The sequence below is a fragment of the Hippocampus bargibanti genome, linkage group LG01, assembly GCF_051943395.1.
Source record: "Hippocampus bargibanti isolate YZ-2025 linkage group LG01, ASM5194339v1, whole genome shotgun sequence".
Classification (NCBI taxonomy): Eukaryota; Metazoa; Chordata; class Actinopteri; order Syngnathiformes; family Syngnathidae; genus Hippocampus; species Hippocampus bargibanti.
This window is the reverse complement of record NC_142734.1, coordinates 1,667,444-1,685,313: the sequence shown is the minus strand read 5'-3', so window position 1 is coordinate 1,685,313 and position 17,870 is coordinate 1,667,444. Positions and strand designations below refer to the sequence as shown.

General features: G+C 39.9%; 2 protein-coding genes across 5 annotated transcripts; both read left to right on the top strand.

Annotated features, from left to right (window-relative positions):
* Positions 1-160: 160 nt before the first annotated feature.
* On the top strand, positions 161-8,094 carry cnppd1 (cyclin Pas1/PHO80 domain containing 1). The gene is made up of 8 exons (XM_089023381.1): positions 161-403; positions 1,219-1,321; positions 1,544-1,625; positions 1,694-1,814; positions 2,585-2,713; positions 3,610-3,671; positions 3,750-3,867; positions 5,241-8,094. The coding sequence occupies exons 1-8, from the start codon at positions 341-343 to the stop codon at positions 5,790-5,792; spliced, it is 1,230 nt and encodes a 409-aa protein (XP_088879507.1). The 5' UTR covers positions 161-340; the 3' UTR covers positions 5,793-8,094.
* A 133-nt stretch (positions 8,095-8,227) lies between these two features.
* Positions 8,228-17,761, top strand: prkag3a (protein kinase, AMP-activated, gamma 3a non-catalytic subunit). Of its 4 annotated transcripts, none has more exons than XM_089023499.1 (13): positions 8,228-9,256; positions 9,383-9,404; positions 9,493-9,585; positions 9,658-9,739; positions 10,119-10,177; positions 10,315-10,360; positions 11,712-11,766; positions 12,310-12,436; positions 13,382-13,547; positions 14,607-14,644; positions 15,610-15,756; positions 16,787-16,984; positions 17,049-17,761. In XM_089023499.1, the coding sequence occupies exons 1-12, from the start codon at positions 9,075-9,077 to the stop codon at positions 16,901-16,903; spliced, it is 1,134 nt and encodes a 377-aa protein (XP_088879625.1). In that variant the 5' UTR covers positions 8,228-9,074; the 3' UTR covers positions 16,904-16,984; positions 17,049-17,761. The 4 variants fall into 4 exon arrangements, with proteins under 4 accessions (XP_088879625.1, XP_088879867.1, XP_088879788.1 ...); XM_089023741.1 differs by having other exon boundaries at positions 9,491-9,585; positions 17,068-17,761; XM_089023662.1 differs by lacking the exon at positions 15,610-15,756 and having other exon boundaries at positions 17,068-17,761.
* Positions 17,762-17,870: the final 109 nt, after the last annotated feature.

The window sequence follows — 17,870 nt, the reverse complement described above, 5'->3', positions numbered from 1 at the left end:
ACTCCTCCCACTGCTCTCTCTACCACGGATATCGACCAATCACGTGCGGCTTTAACCGAAGACTGGGGGCGGGTAATGGAGGACAAAAAAGTCGGCTCCCATTTCCGGCTCCTTCTTGAGAGCCAGCTCTCTTCGTTCACTTCAGAGTTCCGGCCCTAAGAACTGCCTCGTTCGCGAACGACACATCACTCCACTGCAATGACTATCTGACGTCACGCTGTTCGACCCCGGGTGTGTTTCCTTTCTCGGTTCCGGTAGAGCCGAGCAGGACACCAGGCCAAGCAGCCGCCTTTCCAACCGTCACCCTGGATACATATTTCGGCTTGACTAAAACAGAGACATGGATTTCGACGTTTTATTTAACGATGCAGAGATCCAGTTTTCGGACTTTTGCGAGTTTACGGTAGGTTGTCCTGTTCCGCCAACTCCCGAAGATAAGCTAACTAGCTAGGCGCTGTGTTAGCTAGCTCGATCGGTGTCGGGAGAATGTTTGTGTCATTTAAATCCGTTCAGTGAAGTTAGCTTAGCTATAAAGGCTCTGGCCTCATTTTATCCCGGTTTATTTAGAATCTTCCAAGTGCTAACCATGTTTAATTTGTATTTTCCTGAACTCTGGTCTTTTGCATACGGCTCAGCGTTACGTACTAGTTAAGTGTCGTTCGCGAACGAGTCGGATCGCTGAGGTGAACGAGAGAGCCGGTTCCTAACAAGGAGCCAAAAATGCGAGCCGACTTTTTTTTAGCTATCTATTAGCCATGTATTAGCGCTTTTTCACAGCTTCAGCTGTTGTAAAAAATAAAATCAGAAGAGTATCAAATATGTTCAAATTGAGTATTTGCTATCTAGCTGGCTAACAAACTAGCTAGCTCTCTATTTGCTATCTAGCTGGCTAGCTATCTATCGAGCTAGTTAGCTCTCTATTTTATTTCTAGCTGGCTATCTAGCTAGCTTTTAGCTACCTATTAGCTAGCGAGCTAGTTTTCTTTTTTTGAGTTACTTTCGCGTTGAGTGAACGCTGCTGCGTGTGGCTTCTGCTGCTCACCCACAGAAAAACTGTAAAGTGACCTTGAGAGTTTTGAAAGGCGCTTATAAATGAAATGTGTTATTATTATTATGGTGGTCGTAAGTACGGGTAGTCGTAACTCGCGCCGGTCGTAAATCGGATGTTACCTGTATAATGACGCCTGATGCATACCGAATCATGTTTTTTTTTTGCAGGTTCTCCCCGGACAACGAAGGTTGTCTGAACGATTGAGAAAGCGACTTTACTATGGATTGGATTGCGATGTGTCACTTGAAGTACTCTCATCTCCGATGACAGGTGACTGACCTTTTACAACAGAGATCTGTTGTCTTTAACTTACCTCTCCGAGCTCATCCACTCCTACACACCACCGATTCTACACTTTGAACAGCTAGACATGTGCCTTCGAAACTCTACACATGCAAATGTTAGTGCGTTGTAGTCCTCGTGCAATTTCACCCTAAAGCCCAATCCCCCCCCAACAAAAATTGCACAAATATGGACGTTCATATCTTTCAGACATTGCCGTTGAACTCTTCCGGAAATCTGCACCGAGCCCGATAAGGAAACTCCACAAGAAATACGCTGCTCATGTCTCCAGGTCTGCCGCACGTACAGGGTGACCCAAAAAGATGCATAGCCATGAAATTGTTTTTGTTTTTTCTTCAGGGAAGCTTGTATTTCACCGTGTGCCATGATGTTGGCACTGGTTTATATTGAAAGGCTCCGAAATAGAAACCCTGAATACTTACAAAAGATCTCCTCCTCTGACCTCTTCCTCATCTCTATGGTATGTGTCTTAGGGTCAAACTGGTCATTCTATAAATGTACAGTGATACCTCAGCTTACAAACGCTTTAGCTCACGAACATTTCGCCTCACAAACATTACATTCGCGAGCATATAGACTCGGCTGACAAACTAGTTTTCGGCGGACGAACCAAACCACACGGTCGAACAGCACCACAGTGGTTTGTTATCGAGTGTAGTACTTTTGCTATTATGGGACCGAAAAAGACAGGCTAGTGTTAAGCCGAACTCCCACTCCATTGCATCAAGCCATCAACTACCATCACAAAGGTAAATAAAACAACTTTATTATACTGTACCGTTTATTTTTTTTTTTATTACAATACAATAGCACATTTATTATACATACAATAAGGTATATTTTGTGTAGTTTTAAGGCTTATTTAGGAGAAAATTAGGTTTTATGGGGACCTGGAACGAATTATTGTGATTTTAAATGGTTTCTTATGGGAAATAAATGTTTGGAAGACAAACTTTTCGTCTTACACACACTTTCTGGGAACCAGTTAATTTTGTGAGCTGAGGTATCATTGTACAACAGTCATCGCGTGTGCGCCTTATGCTCCTGTGCGCCTTATACACTGGAAAATACGAAAAGTTACAATTGAAAGTAGACCCTCCCTAACATATCTAGTGAGTATATTCTCAAGTTATTTTTGCTCAGCACAAACAATATGGCTAAAGTTTCCATTTGTTGTGAGTGTCTTCATTGCGTTGACGGATGCGTTTATCTGCCGCTTTTTTTTGTTAGATGGTTGCCAGCAAGTATTTGTACGATGAAGGAGAAGAAGAAGAGGTCTTTAACGATGAGTGGGGAACGGCTGGAAACTTGGATGTGGAAACCGTCAATAATCTGGAAATGAAATTCCTGGACGCGATCGTAAGTGACTTGAAGGACAACCAACACCATTTTTTTTTCTCTTTCCTAACTGACATCAGAAAAACGTTTTATAGCATCTAAAATACCTAAAACACGCAGGCTGATATTTTTAGTCAAATGCAAAACACCAATAAAAATGACCTAAAGTGTCCCAAAACTGCCACAAAATTAGCTAAGAACTGGGCAGATTCAGAAAGTCCCGCCCCCTTGTTCGTGACATCACTATTTGTCACACACTGCCTTGCTCCAGAATCAAAACAATGGCTTCAGAGAGTTCAGATTTTGAGAAGATGCTTTCTTGTTACTCATCCGGTTCTGAATATGATTCAAATAGTTCTGAAGAGGAAAGCATAAATGTTTGCAATCGATTAAAGAAGTCCTTCCGTATCAATTCGAGCCATCAGGACTCCAATGTAGCGTCCCAGAAAATGCACAAGATGGCGCCCAAGCTCCGTTGGAAATTGGCTGATTTGCCTGATGGGAATTTGTGTCAACTAGTATCAAATAGTTGTCTTGGTGTAACACACGATTACCCCTTGCGTTATTTATGTGTTTTCCTTCTAATTTCGGCATCAACACGGATCAACACAAAGTTTTCAGACCAAACAAAGTACCCAAATTGCATTGTGTCGCTTTCTCGGTCAGGGGCGTTCCTTCCGTGACGTCACTTAGGGGATCGTCATCAACTTGAAAACAAGACTTCCTGAATATTCAGCGTTGAGTCTTAAAACGTAAAATATAGCTATATGCGGTGGAATCTTTGCAAAATGCGCTCAGTAGAAGTCATTCGAAGTGGTTTTTACAACTTGTCCGGAGTCGTCGGTTGTCCTTTAAGCGATGTACTATCGCCAGTATCCGCTTGTGATTTGTCCTCAACTTTGTGCTCTTATTTGCAGGATTGGGGTCTCTTCACTGGCTCAAATGAGTTCTTGGATACGCTCCGCCAACTGGAGAGCAGGTCTGTCTGTGCACCTTCAAAGTGCAAACATTGGCAAATGAAGACTTTGAGATGAAACAAGCGACGTTGCGTTTTCAGCATCGCTGAGCGTCAGGGGATGACGCGAGGCTGGTTTACCTACACTGACCTCTGTGTGCTGCTCGAGCAATCGATGTGGAGCCAAACCCTTGCAGCGCTCTACCAGCACTTTATTAAGGTGAGAAGGAGCATACCGGACGTACAGGTGCCAAAGGCTTCATTCACTAAATGCACTGTATAACTACTGGATTGAGTGTAGACACGCAATAGATTGCTGTGCGAGTGTGTGACATGCTGGCTGGCCAAAATTATAGTTGCCGGCTACTTGCGTGTTGCGGTGCCAGGTGTAGAGTAAGAAAAAAAAGGCGTCTGGCGGTCGTGGTCATAAGTACAAGTGGTCGTAACTCGCGCCGGTCGTAAGTCGGATGTTACCTGTATTGAGTTTTAGGACGTCATAAACATTCAATGCAGCGTAAGAAACCTTAGACTCTCTTCTTTCATTAGAAAAAAAAGTAGTTAATTCCTAAATTACATGGGTCTAGAGTTATATGAGCTTGAAATGAGGGCGACTGTCCAAAATACAATGCAATGCATACATATTGGTTTATATAGCGCTTTAACAACAGCTGAAACTGGAACTAAGCGCTAACATGGACAAAAGAGATATGCTGCCCCCTTGTGGAAAGGAAAAAAAAAAACATTGGCAGAGGTTTGGCCGGCGCTTTATCGGCACCCTCGGAAGAAAAAACAAAACCCGAACAAATTCGGGAATGGCGGTTCACGTCATGCTTTTCAATTCCCGAATAAATTCGGGAATGGCAGTGAATGAGTTAATCATTCATTATTATTAGTATTATTATTATTACCCTGTATAATTATGAATCTGATAATTATTATGATGATGATGATTATTATTATTATTACCCTGTATTATTATTATGATTTTATTTATTATTTGTATTTGTTTTTATTATTATTATTATTGTTTTTATTGTTTATTATTATTATTATTATTACCCTGTATTATTATGATAATGATTATAAAAATGAAATTTATTATTATTATTATTCTGATTATCATTATTTTATTTTTATTATTGTTATTATTATTATTATGGTTATTGTTTTTATGATTGTTTTTATTATTATTTTTTTTACCCTGTATTAGTATTATGATTATTATGATTATTATGGTTATTGTTTTTATTATTATTATGATTATTATGGTTAGTGTTTTTATTAGTATTATTCTTAAATTTTTTATGGTTATTGTTATTGTTTTATTATTATTATTATTATTATTATTATTATTATTATTATTATTACCCTGTATTAGTATTATGATAATTATTATGATTATGATGGTTAGTGTTTTTATTATGATTATGATTATGATTATTATGGTTAGTGTTTTTATTAGTATTATTCTTAATTTTTTTATGGTTATTGTTTTATTTATTATTATTATTATTATTATTATTATTATTATTATTATTTATTATTATGTACCATTGAATGTTTTATTTTGTTTTGTTTTGTTTCCCCCCTTAGGTTTCCTGTATGCTTGGATTTTTGTATCTGACTAGCGTGGCAGGTCTGATTGCCACGAGCACTGCGTTCCACCAAATCAGTCTTTATCAGACGCTGATGAGACCCTCAACGCTGCCGAAACCCGATGCCTCCACTCAACCCCAACCACTTCCTTGCCAGACTCTCTCCAACGACAGTCTGAACGCGCCCGAACCGGCTTCACTTGGTACCAGCCCACAAGCATCCGTGCTACGTCTGTGGGGTTCGCCGCTGACCTCCGTGGCCTCCATCCAGTTGGAAACACCATTGGAGTCTCGGAAAACCCGGTGCACTTCCTCCGCCTTTTGTCCGGGATGTTGTCGCAACTTGTCGACCTCTGACGGCATGCTGCTGCGCAACACCTCCACCGTCTTCACCGGTCTTACATCATGGTTGGCCTCCATCTTGATTGGAAACGTTGAAGCAAGTACAAATTCTCACCATAAGGTGTTTTCGCTTGGGGGGCTGAAACCTTGTCCTCCAAAGTTTTTGTTAGCTGAAGATAAGACGCAAGCTCTCCTTATGACCGGCTAGCGCACTGTGGACTCGTACTACTGATCACGGTTTGGCAAAAGAAACCAGCACTCCCTTTTTTCCATTTTATATCACCCACCTTGTGGAATTCTACAGATCTAGAAGATGTGCAATCACATCTCAGACATGAGATGCTGAGTATACAGTGATACCTCGGTTTACGAACCCCTTGGCTTACGAACTTTTTGGTTTACAAACGTTAAATTTATGAACGTTTTACCTTGGCATACAAACTATTTTTCGGGATACACACGGAGCTGCCACAATGAGTGTCGTTCACAAAGGAGACCGTTCTAACAAGAAAATGGCTGCCGGATTGTTTTGGTCCTCTATTCCCCGCCCCCAGTCGTCGGTTAAAGCCACGTGATTGGTCAAGAACGTAGCAGTGAGGGGAGGTGGTTTAAACATGAAAGAGACAGGCAGACGACATAGAGAGAGAGAGAGAAAATGGATAGAAAACAGTGACATTTAGACTTGTTTCAACTTTGATAGTTCAAAGGCAGAGTGGAGACTGCAAGGTTAAAATTCCCATCAATCAGGCTCCACAAATAACCCGCACAAGCCATCTGTACACTTGATGCAAAAAGCTATCAACCCAGCTAAACAGAACACAACTGATGAACAAGGTAAAATTATCGCAGAGAAAGCACCTACAAGGTTCTATGTGTTATGGTTATAATACCAGAACACTTTTATTATACATAAAATAAGGTATAGTTTGTGTAGTTTTAAGGCTTAGAAAGTAGAAAATTATGTTTTATGGGGACCTGGGAACGGATTATTCTCATTTTAATGGTTTCCTTTGGGAAATAAATTTTTGGGATACACACTTTTCGCCTTACACACTCTGGGAACCAATTAAATTTGTAAGCCAAGGCATCACTGTAAGTTCTATTCTGTCTATTCTCTATTAATCACCCTTTGATGTTTTTTTCTTACAGCTTTTTGAGAGCAAGGTCAAAACAGGTCACGCTAATGCTACAACTCTTTTTAAACGGAAATGATGGCCCTAAGTCAACATCTACTGCTGAAGTTTCCTATTTCCTGCGTGCTTTGTTACACAATATTAACATGCTAACAATCTATCCGCTGTGTACCTTTGTTGAACACATTTCTGTTCCAACAGCAGATTTTTTTTCAATCCAGATTTATCAGTTAAGGAAAAGATCTTTTTTGGGACAGTAATGGATTGATGTGCAGATTTTTAAGATTATATTTCTGACAAAGCCAAAGTTGTTTCGGGGAATTTATAATAGGACATTTTATTTTGACAATTTAAATACAGTACAGTGATACCTCGATTTACGAACCCCTTGACTTACGAACTTTTCGGTTTACGAACGTTAAATTTATGAAAATTTTACCTTGACATATGAACTTTTTTTGGGATACACACGGAGCGCCACAATGAGTTATGTGTCGTTGGCGAACGAGCCCGTTCTCCTAAGAAGGAAATGGTAGCCGACTTGTTTTTATCCTCTATTCCCCGCCCCCAGTCTCCGGTTAAACCCATGTGATTGGTCAAGAACGCAGCAGTGAGGGTGGGGTTAAATATTAAAGAGACAGGCAGATGACAGAGAGTGAATGAGAAACTGGATAGAAAACAGTGACATTTGGACTCGTTTCAACTTTGATAGTTCAGACAGAGTGTAGACTGCAAGGTTAAAATTTCTCCACTGCGAGACTAATAAAGGCAAATCCAAAATATCCCATCAATCAGGCTCCACAAATTACCCGCACAAGCAATCTGTACACTTGATGCAAAAAGCTATTAACCCAGCTAAATAGAACACAATTGATGAGGAACTAGGTAAAATGATGGCAGAGAAAGCACCGACAAGGGATCATTTCTCAAGATGGTGAAAGAAGAAGGCTCCGTTGATCATCAAGTCTTTAATACTGATGAAACCGGCCACTCCATTCCATCCAAACCATCAACGACCATCACAAATGTAAATAAAGCCACTTTATTATAGAGTACAGTTTATTTATTTAATTATAATACCATACCACATTTATTATATGTAAAATAAGGTATATTTTGTGTAGTTTTAAGGCTTAGAAAAGTAGAAATTTATGTTTTATGGGGACCTGGAAACGGATTATTCTTATTTTAATGGTTTCCTATGGAAAATTATTTTTTGGGATACACACTTTTCGCCTTACACACTGAACCAATTAAATTTGTAAGCCAAGGTATCACTGTACTTGGAAGCACAATGTCCTTTATTTTGTACATGCATGTAAAACAGAAATATTGTCAAGCAAGTGCGCTAAATTAATAAAGAATTACTTTCTTCAAGTTACATATATTATTCTATTTGAGTTATTGCCGGGTTGAGTGGACGCTGGCGCGTGTGGCCGCCGCTGCTCACCCACAGAAAAATGTATCCTGTGACTTTAAAGTGACCTTGAGAGTTTTGAAAGGTGCTTATAAATGAAATTATTATTATTATAAAATGTGCTAGCGCTAGCCAGTACAGTATGCACTTATCACCAGCGGCTAATGATACTATGATTGGCTAATAACTAGCCAAGCATAGTTTGCAAAAACTGTAAAGTTGACCATTGCCTGCAAAGACTCGGTAATAAATAATAAATTAATAATACATATCATTTATAAGCGCCTTTCAAAACTCTCAAGGACGTTTTCCTGTCACGGGATATATTTTTTTTCTTTTCGGGTGAGCAACAGAAGCCAGACGCGCCGGTGCCCACTTAACCCGGAAATGAAATAATTTCCTCCTTTAATTAAATTATTTTTTTGATTCTTAATTAAATTCGTGAGTTAAAAAAAGTGAGAATACTGTTTTTATTAATATAAATTGTGTTGCTAACTCGAAATCTTATTGGTTAAAGCAACAGTTTGATCGATACTGAACTGATTGTGAAAGCATCCAGGTAGATTTTATGTCCCTGGTAACAGCTGTTGGCTGAAATGTGATTGGATAAATAAATACGAACACACACACACCCGGAAGCAATACAACAAGAGGGAAATAATGAAAGGAAAGTAAAAGACAATTTGGAAATATTTAATAAATATTCGTGAGTAAAATATGTCACACCAGTCTGTTATTCAGATATTTTAGGCCAGCAGAGAAGGCTTTACATGTGTGTTGTTTTTGTGATTACTGCGAAATTAAAACTTTTCGGAAGTGGGCGTACTAAAATGTCGGAGCATCCGACTGTATTTGTACACACACTTTTAGATATGTTATGGCACAGATTACATTGTTTTCGTAATTACTGTATTTCAAGACGGGGAACATTTGCCTCGCCATGCCGCCCTTTTTATGCGAGTGCCATAAGCTTGACACCTTCCACTGTCCAAGTCCGAAAATAGTAACAACCTCTTCCTCGCAAAGAGCGAGGACTTTAAAAGGGAGGGGGCGAAGTATATTTTATTGTCTCCTAAAACCTTTTTTAATGGACGCAACGGAATTATGGCGGCTTCATTGCAGGTAGGCAACATTGTCAATATAAATTGTTATTTTGTGCGTTTACGGTGCTTTTGATCGATTTCGACGACGTCACGTCGAAACTGTCTCATGTCGTCGAGAGTTTTCACGTTTTCGGTCCAAACAAAGGAAGGAAGAATACAGAAAGATGGTAAGACTGCGATACTTTTTTTAGTTACGGTATTCGCCATCTTTTTTTAACGATGCCAAAATAAAATGGGCGCATATGCCATCTAGAGGCCACCGTCTACATGGAATTTATGAAGAGCCACTGTTGCTATGACGCCATTCCAACCAGTTGTAAATTGGTTATATTTGATACCAAGCTTAAAGTAAGTAGTCTAACATAGACTTTGTTCATCTATTTGGTCAAACGACACCCTAATTTGTCTTTTTCCTTCGAGGTACAAACGGCCTTTTTTGCACTGGTGGCAAACAGTTTGAGGGCTGCGCCTTTATGGGACAGCGAGCTGAAAAGATTTGTAGGTAAGGTGTAGTGATGTGTCGTTCGCGAACGAGCCGGTTCTTAGCGCCGGATCCTAACAATGAGCCGGAAATGGGAGCTGACTTTTTTTGTCCTCTATTCCCCGCCCCCGGTCCTTGGTTAAAGCCGCACGTGATTGGTCGATATCTGTGGTAGAGGGAGGAAGGGGATAATTACAGACACAAGCAGCAGTGAGAAGAAGATGGGGGTTAGGGTAGACAGGTGAACAAATGTTATTACATTATGCTGTTATTATTATTAATATTCAATTATATTTTTTAAAAAGCCGGAATTCCCATCACTAGTAAGGTGGTAGTAATTGCATCGGTAAACTTAAATTGCAAAAACAAAGAGAAACTAACGTGTTCTCTTCACTTACAGGTATGCTGACCATTACAGATTTCATCAACATCATTCATTGTTACTACAAATCCCCATTGGTAAGATTACAATTATTATTATTATTATTATTATTATTATTATTATTATTATTATTATTATTATTATTATAAATGACTGACTGGATAATAATGGATGAACTACTTTAATTTCATAAGCTTTTGGTTCCTCCTACAAGGTGCAGATGTATGAGCTGGAGAACCACAAGATTGAGACGTGGAGAGGTTAGTCATTTTGGTACAAGTCGTAACCGAAGTCTGTGAGAAACCACCCCCCACATATACCTTCGGAGACTTCTGCTGTACAGTGATACCTTGGCTTACGAACTTAATTGGTTCCCAGAGTGTGTAAGGCGAAAAGTGTGTATCCCAAAAATTAATTTCCCATAGGGAACCATTAAAATGAGAATAATCCGTTCCCAGGTCCCCATATAACAATTTTCTACTTTAAAATTTTCTAAGCCTTACCAACGCCTCCGGACAAGTTGTATCCATAATTTGTAAAATGACTTCAAATGACTTCTACTGAGCGTATTTTACAAAGATTCCACCGCATATAGCTATATTTTACGTTTTAAGACTCGCGCTGAATATTCAGGAAGTCTTGTTTTCGAGTTGATGACGATGCCCTAAGTGACGTCACGGAGGAAACGCCCCTGACCGAGAAAGCGACACGCAATGCATTTTGGGTACTTTGTTTGGTCTGAAAACTTCGTTGATCCGTGTTGATGACAAAATTAGAAGGAAAACACATAAATAATGTGATGCTGAATCGTTGTGTCTTGCACCAAGACTACTATTTGATACTAGTGTACACAAATTCCCAGCAGACAAATCAGCCCATTTCCAACGGAGCTTGGGCGCCATCTTGGGCTTTTTCCGAGACGCTACATTGGAGTCCTGTTAGCTCGAATTGATATGGGAGAACTTCTTTAATCGATTGCAAACATTTATGATTTCGTCTTCAGAAATATTTGAATCATATTCATAACTGGATGAGTAACAAGAAAGCATCATCTCCGAATCTGAAGCCATTGTTTTGATTCTAGAGCAAGGCAAGTACGGCTTGGTGTGACGTCACGAACAAGGGGGGCGGGACCTTCTGAAAGTCGCCATTTTCGTCATTTTGTAGTAGTTTTGGGACACTTTAAGTCATTTTTATTTGTGTTTTGCATTTGACAAAAAATATCAGCCTGCGTGTTTTGGGTATTATAGATGCCAGAAAACGTTTTTCTGATGTCAGTTAGGAAACAAAAAAATGGTGACGTTGTCCTTTAAAACTACACCAAATATACCTTATTTTATGTATAATAAATGTGCAATGGTATTATAATTAAAGAAATAAACTGTACAACAGTACTGTATAATAAAGCTCCGTGTGTATCCCGAAAAATAGTTGGTATGCCAAGGTGAAATTTTCATAAATTTAACGTTCCTAAAGCGATACGTTCGTAAGCCAAGGGCTTCGTAAACCGAGGCATCACTGTATATGAACCATAAAAGTGTCAATTCCCCATTTTGAGGTGTGCGCAAGTTCATAAATATCCTGAGATTGCTTTTGCCTCCTCTTGTTTAGATGTCTATTTAAAGTGTTCCTGTCCGTTTCTCATTAGTATTTCGCCAGATGCCAGGTGAGAACACAGGAATCACCATGGGCCAGTGGCGGGCCGTTGATTTCAGCGCTAGGCCTTCAGTAGTGCTATGTCTGAATCAATCCAGACTGAAAAAAAAGTCCAAGATCCAACTTACGACCAAACGGTCGTAAGTCAAAATGGTCGTAAGTCGAAATCCATTCAAAATGTTGAATAGAGACTCGGAGACTAAATGACTCGCAAACTCCCCCTCTTAAAATGTTAAAAATAGTAATGGCCGTAAGTACGGGTGGTCGTAAATCGAGCCGGTCGTAAGTTGGATGTTACCTGTATTGAGTTTTAGGACGACATAAACATTCAATACAGCGTTAGAACCCTTAGACTCTCTTTTGTAATCAGAAAAAAAAGAGTTAATTAGTCTGTGATTCCGATATTTTTAGGCCAGCAGAGAAGGCTTTGCAGGCCTCGACGGTCCGCCACTGCCTTAGGCTCATTGAAATTGACATTTGAAGGCATCTTGCTTTGCACTTTGAACTTTGAACTTTGCACTTTTCCCAAACGCTCTTTTTCTCTTCTTCCAAGTCTCTTTGACGCCATCTATTCGTTACTCAAACACAAGATCCACCGACTGCCCATCATCGAGCCGACATCCGGGAACGTCCTGCACATTCTCACGCACAAGAGAATTCTGAAATTCCTCCATATATTCGTGAGCAAGCGTTTCATCCTTCCATCAAAGAATTTATTTCATATTTCATGGACAGCTTTGGAGAAATGATTCGTCCCATCATAATAATAAGAATATGAATAAGAATGATTTCTAAGCGCCTTTCAATACTCTCAAGGTCACTTTACAGTCACAGGATCAGTTTTTCTCTGGGTAAGCACTGGCAGCCACACGCGCCAGTAGATAGAAAGCTAGCTCGATAGCTAGCTAGCTAGATAGCAAACAGATAGCGAGGTAGATAGCTAATAGATAGCAACACGAGCCAGCGTTGACGACACCCGGAATAACTCAAATAGAAAGAAAGTTAGCTAGCTAATAAATAACTAATAGATAGCTAGCTAGCTAGATAGCAAATAGCTAGCTAGCTATGTAGATAGCTAATAGATAGCAGCACGAGCCAGCGTTCACTCAACCCGGAAGTAACTCAAATAGATAGAAAGCTAGCTCACGAGCTAATCGATAGCTAATAGCTATCTAGATAGCAAACAGATAGCTAGGTAGATAGCTAATAGATAGCAACACGAGCCAGCGTTGACTCAACCCGAAATAACTCAAATAGATAGAAAGTTTGCTAGCTAATAGATAGCTAGCTAGATAGCTACTAAATAGCTAGCTAGGTAGATAGCTAATATATAGCAAAACGAGCCAGGGTTGACTCAACCCGGAATAACTCAAATAGATGGAAAATTAGCTAGCTAATAGAAAACTAATAGATAGCTAGCTAGATAGCAAATAGCTAGCTAGCTAGCTAGGTAGATAGCTAATAGATAGCAACACGAGCCAGCGTTGACTCAACCCGAAATACCTCAAATAGATAGAAAATTATCTAGCTAATAGATAACTAATAGATAGCTAGCTAGATAGCAAATAGCTAGCTAGAGAGCTATTGCCCATGTGATTGAATGGAACGATGTTTCCCCCCTGCAGGGAGAAAAAGTTCCCAAACCCGCTTTCATTCGGAGGCAGATCCAAGAAATGGGAATTGGAACGTTCAGGAATATTGCCACCGTTCAGCAAACGGCGACGCTTTTCGATGCTCTTGACATTTTTGTGGACAGGAGGGTGTCAGCGCTGCCAGTGGTGGATGAAAAAGGTAGGATGCTTTTTTTTTGAAGTACAGTGATACCTCAGCTCACAAACTTAATTGGCTCCCAGTAAGTGTGTAAGGCAAAAAAGTCTGTCTTCCAAACATTAATTTCCCATAAGAAACCATTAAAATGAGAATAACCCGTTACCAGGTCCCCATAAAACATAATTTTATACTAAATAAGCCTTAAAACTACACAAAATATACTTTATTATATGTATAATAAGTGTACTATACTACTATATATATAGCTATTAGCTAGTGAACAGAGAGCTATTAGCTAGCGAATACATAACTAGTAGCTAGGAAATAGATAGCTAATAACTAGCGAATAGATACCTAATAACTAGCGAACAGATAGCTATTAGCTAGCAAACATACAGCTAACAGCTAGCAAATAAATAGCTAATAGCTAGCAAATAGATAGCTCATAGCTAGCGAATAGATACCTAATAGCTAGCGAATAGATACCTAATAACTAGCGAACAGATAGCTATTAGCTAGCAAACAGATAGCAAATAAATAGCTAATAGCTAGCAAATATATAGCAAATAGATAGCTCATAGCTAGCGAATAGATACCTAATAGATAGCGAATAGATAGCCAATAGCTAGCGAATTGATAGCTAATAGCTAGCGAATAGATAGCTAATAGATAACTAATAGCTAGCGAAGAACTTTGTTGTTCGTAAGGAAGGTAGCAATGGTCGACTTAGCGTCATGGTACTGGGAAAGTCGTTTTTTTTTACCTTTGTGATGGTCGTTGATGTAGTTGCCTCTTGATGATATTCGAGTAAAGTTGCTGTACTTTCTCTGCGATAATACCCTCAGTCACAGTGTCCCATGCTAGCTGCTTTTCCCTAATCTAAACCAACAGAAGTTTTTCAACCTCTTCTATTGCCTGAGACCGTTGCTTAGACAACACAGAAACACCCTTAGCCACACGTAGCAATGCTCGACTTGGGGAGTGTCTGTATTATACAGTCATGCCTGAGAAAGATTGCAACCTCTGAATACGCACCCAACTTCACAGATTTCTTCTCACAGTGTTTTTTTTTCCAACCAGGCAAAGTTGTGGCACTCTACTCACGATTTGACGTCATTGTAAGTACTCCGTCGTTGGTTCCCGGAAAAAAAAAAAAATCTTCAGCTACAGTGATACCTCGGTTTACGAACTTTTTGGGTTACTAACGTTCCATTTATGAACATTTTACCTTGGCATACGAACTATTTTTCGGGATACACACGGAGCGCCACAATGAGTGATGTGTCGTTCGCGAACGAGCCCGTTCTCCTCACAAGTAAATGGCAGCCGGATTGTTTTGGTCCTCTATTCCCCACCCCCAGTCGTCGGTTGAAGCCACGTGATTGGTCAAGAACGCAGCAGTGAGGGGAGGTGGTTTAAACATTAAAGAGACAGGCAGACGACAGAGAGTGACAAAATGGAGAGGAAACTGTGAAATTTGGAGTCGTTTCAACTTTGATATTTCAAAAACAGAGTGTAGACTGCAAGGTTAAAATTCCCATCAATCAGGGTCCACAAATAACCCGCACAAGCCATCTGTACACTTGATGCAAAAAGCTATCAACCAAGCTAAACAGAACACAATTGATGAGGAACAAGGTAAAATTATCACAGAGAAAGCAACTGCAAGGGATCATTGCTCAAGATGGTGAAAGAAGAATACTACGTTCCTTATCAAGTGTTTAATGCTGATGAAAGCGGCCACTCCATTCCATCAAGCCATCAACGACCATCACAAAGGTAAATAAAACCACTTTATTAGACAGTACAGTTTATTTCGTTCATTATAATACCATACCACATTTATTATATGTAAAATAAGGTATATTTTGTGTAGTTTTAAGGCTTAGAAAAGTAAAAAATTATGTTTTATGGGGACCTGGGAACGGATTACTCTCATTGTAATGGTTTCCTATGGGAAATTATTTTTTGGGATACACACTTTTTGCCTTAGACACTGTCTGTGAACCAATTAAGTTCGTAAGCCAAGGTATCACTGTACTCTCTGTTGCACTCTGATTGTGCGCCCGCATGTTGGCGGCAGAATCTGGCAGCCCAGAAGACATACAACAATCTGGACGTAACGATGCTCGAAGCCCTGGATCGCCGCACGTGTTTCATGGAGGGGGTGATCAAATGCTACCCGGATGAAACCTTGGAGACCATCATCGACCGCATTGTCGCAGCCGAGGTGGGCTTTAACGCCGGCGACAGCATGAAACACGTCGGAATACAGCGATACCTCAGCTTACGAATGCTTTAGCTAACGATCTTTTTGCCTCACGAAAGTTAAATTGACGACAATATAATCTTGGCATACATAGTAGTTTATGACACGACACACGACAAGTGAAAGGTGAGAAAATGGATAGAAAACACAGTGAAAATTGGACTCGTTTCAACTTTATTGATAGTTCAAAGGCAGAGTGTAGACTGCAAGGTTAAAATTCCCATCAATCAGGCTCCACAAATAACCCGCATAAGCCATCTGTCCAATTTGAAGAGAATAGACGAGCAAGGGAAGCAGCTATTAATGAAGTTTCTAGTGTGTCTGCCTGCATCTGTTGCAATATCACAACTTCCAAGATGTACAACCCACAGCTCCTTGAGAAACTTTACGCAAAAAGCTATCCATTACATCAACACAATAATAATACATTTCATTTTTAGCGCCTTTCAAAACTCTCAAGGTCACTTTACAGTTGCAGTATAATTTTTTTTCTGTGGGTGAGCAGCGGCAGCCACACGCGCCAACGTTCACTCAACCCGGAAGTAACTCAAATAGAATAGTAAGACAAATAGATAGAAAGCTTGCTAGTAAGCAGATAGATAACTAATAGCTAGCTAGCGAGCTTGCCAGCCAGCCAGATAGCTATTGTACAGCCATCAACGACCATCATAAAGGTAAATAAAATGACTTTATTATGTAGTACAGTTTATTTCTTTAATTACAATACAATACAAACAATACAATAGCACATTGATTATACAAAGAAATAATATTTTATGTAGTTTTAAGGCTTATTTCGTTGAAAATTATGTTTTATGAGGGCCTGGGAACGGATTATTCTCATTTTAATGGTTTCCTATGAGAAATTAATGTTTGGAATACACACATATACACATACATTTTTGGGAACCAATTAAGTTCGTAAGCCAAGGTATCACTGTCCTGTACTTCTAACGTCATTTTGGGTTCCTTTTTTTTTGCTACATGACAGGTTCACCGGTTGGTGCTCGTGGACCGAGCTGACATGCTGAAGGGCATCATCTCACTCTCAGACCTTCTTCAGGCTATGGTCTTAACACCAGCCGGTATTGAGACCCTTTTGCCTTAGTACAAGTGGCATACCGACCCCCACTCTCCCGCTACCATGATAGTCGGTGGAGGTTTCATCTGATGTTGGCTTCCCAGTCAGGTAGTCTCCACAGCCTCTCATCCATCCATCCATCCATCCATCCATCCATCCATCCATTTTTCAGACCTCTTCATCCTCATTAGGGTGTGCTGAAGCATTTGGAGCCTCTAGCAGATGAGGACCTCATTGAGATGACGTCTGTGTAAGCTCTCAGTCGTACAGGAGTGGTCCATCCATGAGAAGGTTTCTTCAGCCGTCATCTGTACTTCTTTGAAGGTTTCTCATCCAAGAGGCTTCGTCAGCAAACTAAAATCTTTTGCTGGTAGTTTTGGCCCTATACATATATCCCTGCTGTCCAGACGTGGCGTTGGTAGACTCTGCTATGATTTGTCCCTGCTGGGGTGGAGCAGAGGACTACTCCCCACGGCTACACTGATTATCTCTATTGTCCTGACTGATTACTTCTATTGTCCTGCCTCAGTATGGGGTCTACGACTGGTCTGATTGCCCCATTTTATCTGATATCACCTCATCAGCATAACTAAGCCTATGTTGCCTAAGAGGTCGGTTGTAGGAACGATCCAAATCGAAACTCACCCCACCATGGCGATTTCGTGAAGGGTTTTGCTGTTTTATGAAAATAGCTTCTTTTACTCCCCTTTCAAACCGTCTATGTTCTTTCGCTAAGATTTTAACCTCATTGTCATCAAACAAGTGGTTGCTAGCATTTTTTTTAAAGAATTTTTTTCAGTCTCCCCAATGTATTGCTCTTGACAATTTTCATTTTTACAATGTATTGAATAAACTACATTACTTTGTTTTTCATTCGTCAACCTATCTTTTGGATGCACTAATTTTTGCCTTAAAGGTGTTTATCGGTTTGAGATAACGTTGCCGAATTATGGCGAAGTGGAGCAGGCCCAAGAAGATGAGGAATCGGAGGAGT

Excerpts from the sequence above, each read along its gene's own strand:
- prkag3a (XM_089023499.1), top strand. The coding sequence starts at position 9,075 with ATGCCGCCCTTTTTATGCGAGTGCCATAAGCTTGACACCTTCCACTGT. Across the intron at positions 9,257-9,382 it reads TTATGGCGGCTTCATTGCAG|GAAGGAAGAATACAGAAAGA; the intron begins GTAGGCAACATT and ends GTCCAAACAAAG. Across the intron at positions 11,767-12,309 it reads AGTATTTCGCCAGATGCCAG|TCTCTTTGACGCCATCTATT; the intron begins GTGAGAACACAG and ends TCTTCTTCCAAG.
- cnppd1 (XM_089023381.1), top strand. The coding sequence starts at position 341 with ATGGATTTCGACGTTTTATTTAACGATGCAGAGATCCAGTTTTCGGAC. Across the intron at positions 404-1,218 it reads CGGACTTTTGCGAGTTTACG|GTTCTCCCCGGACAACGAAG; the intron begins GTAGGTTGTCCT and ends TTTTTTTTGCAG. Across the intron at positions 1,322-1,543 it reads ACTCTCATCTCCGATGACAG|ACATTGCCGTTGAACTCTTC; the intron begins GTGACTGACCTT and ends CATATCTTTCAG.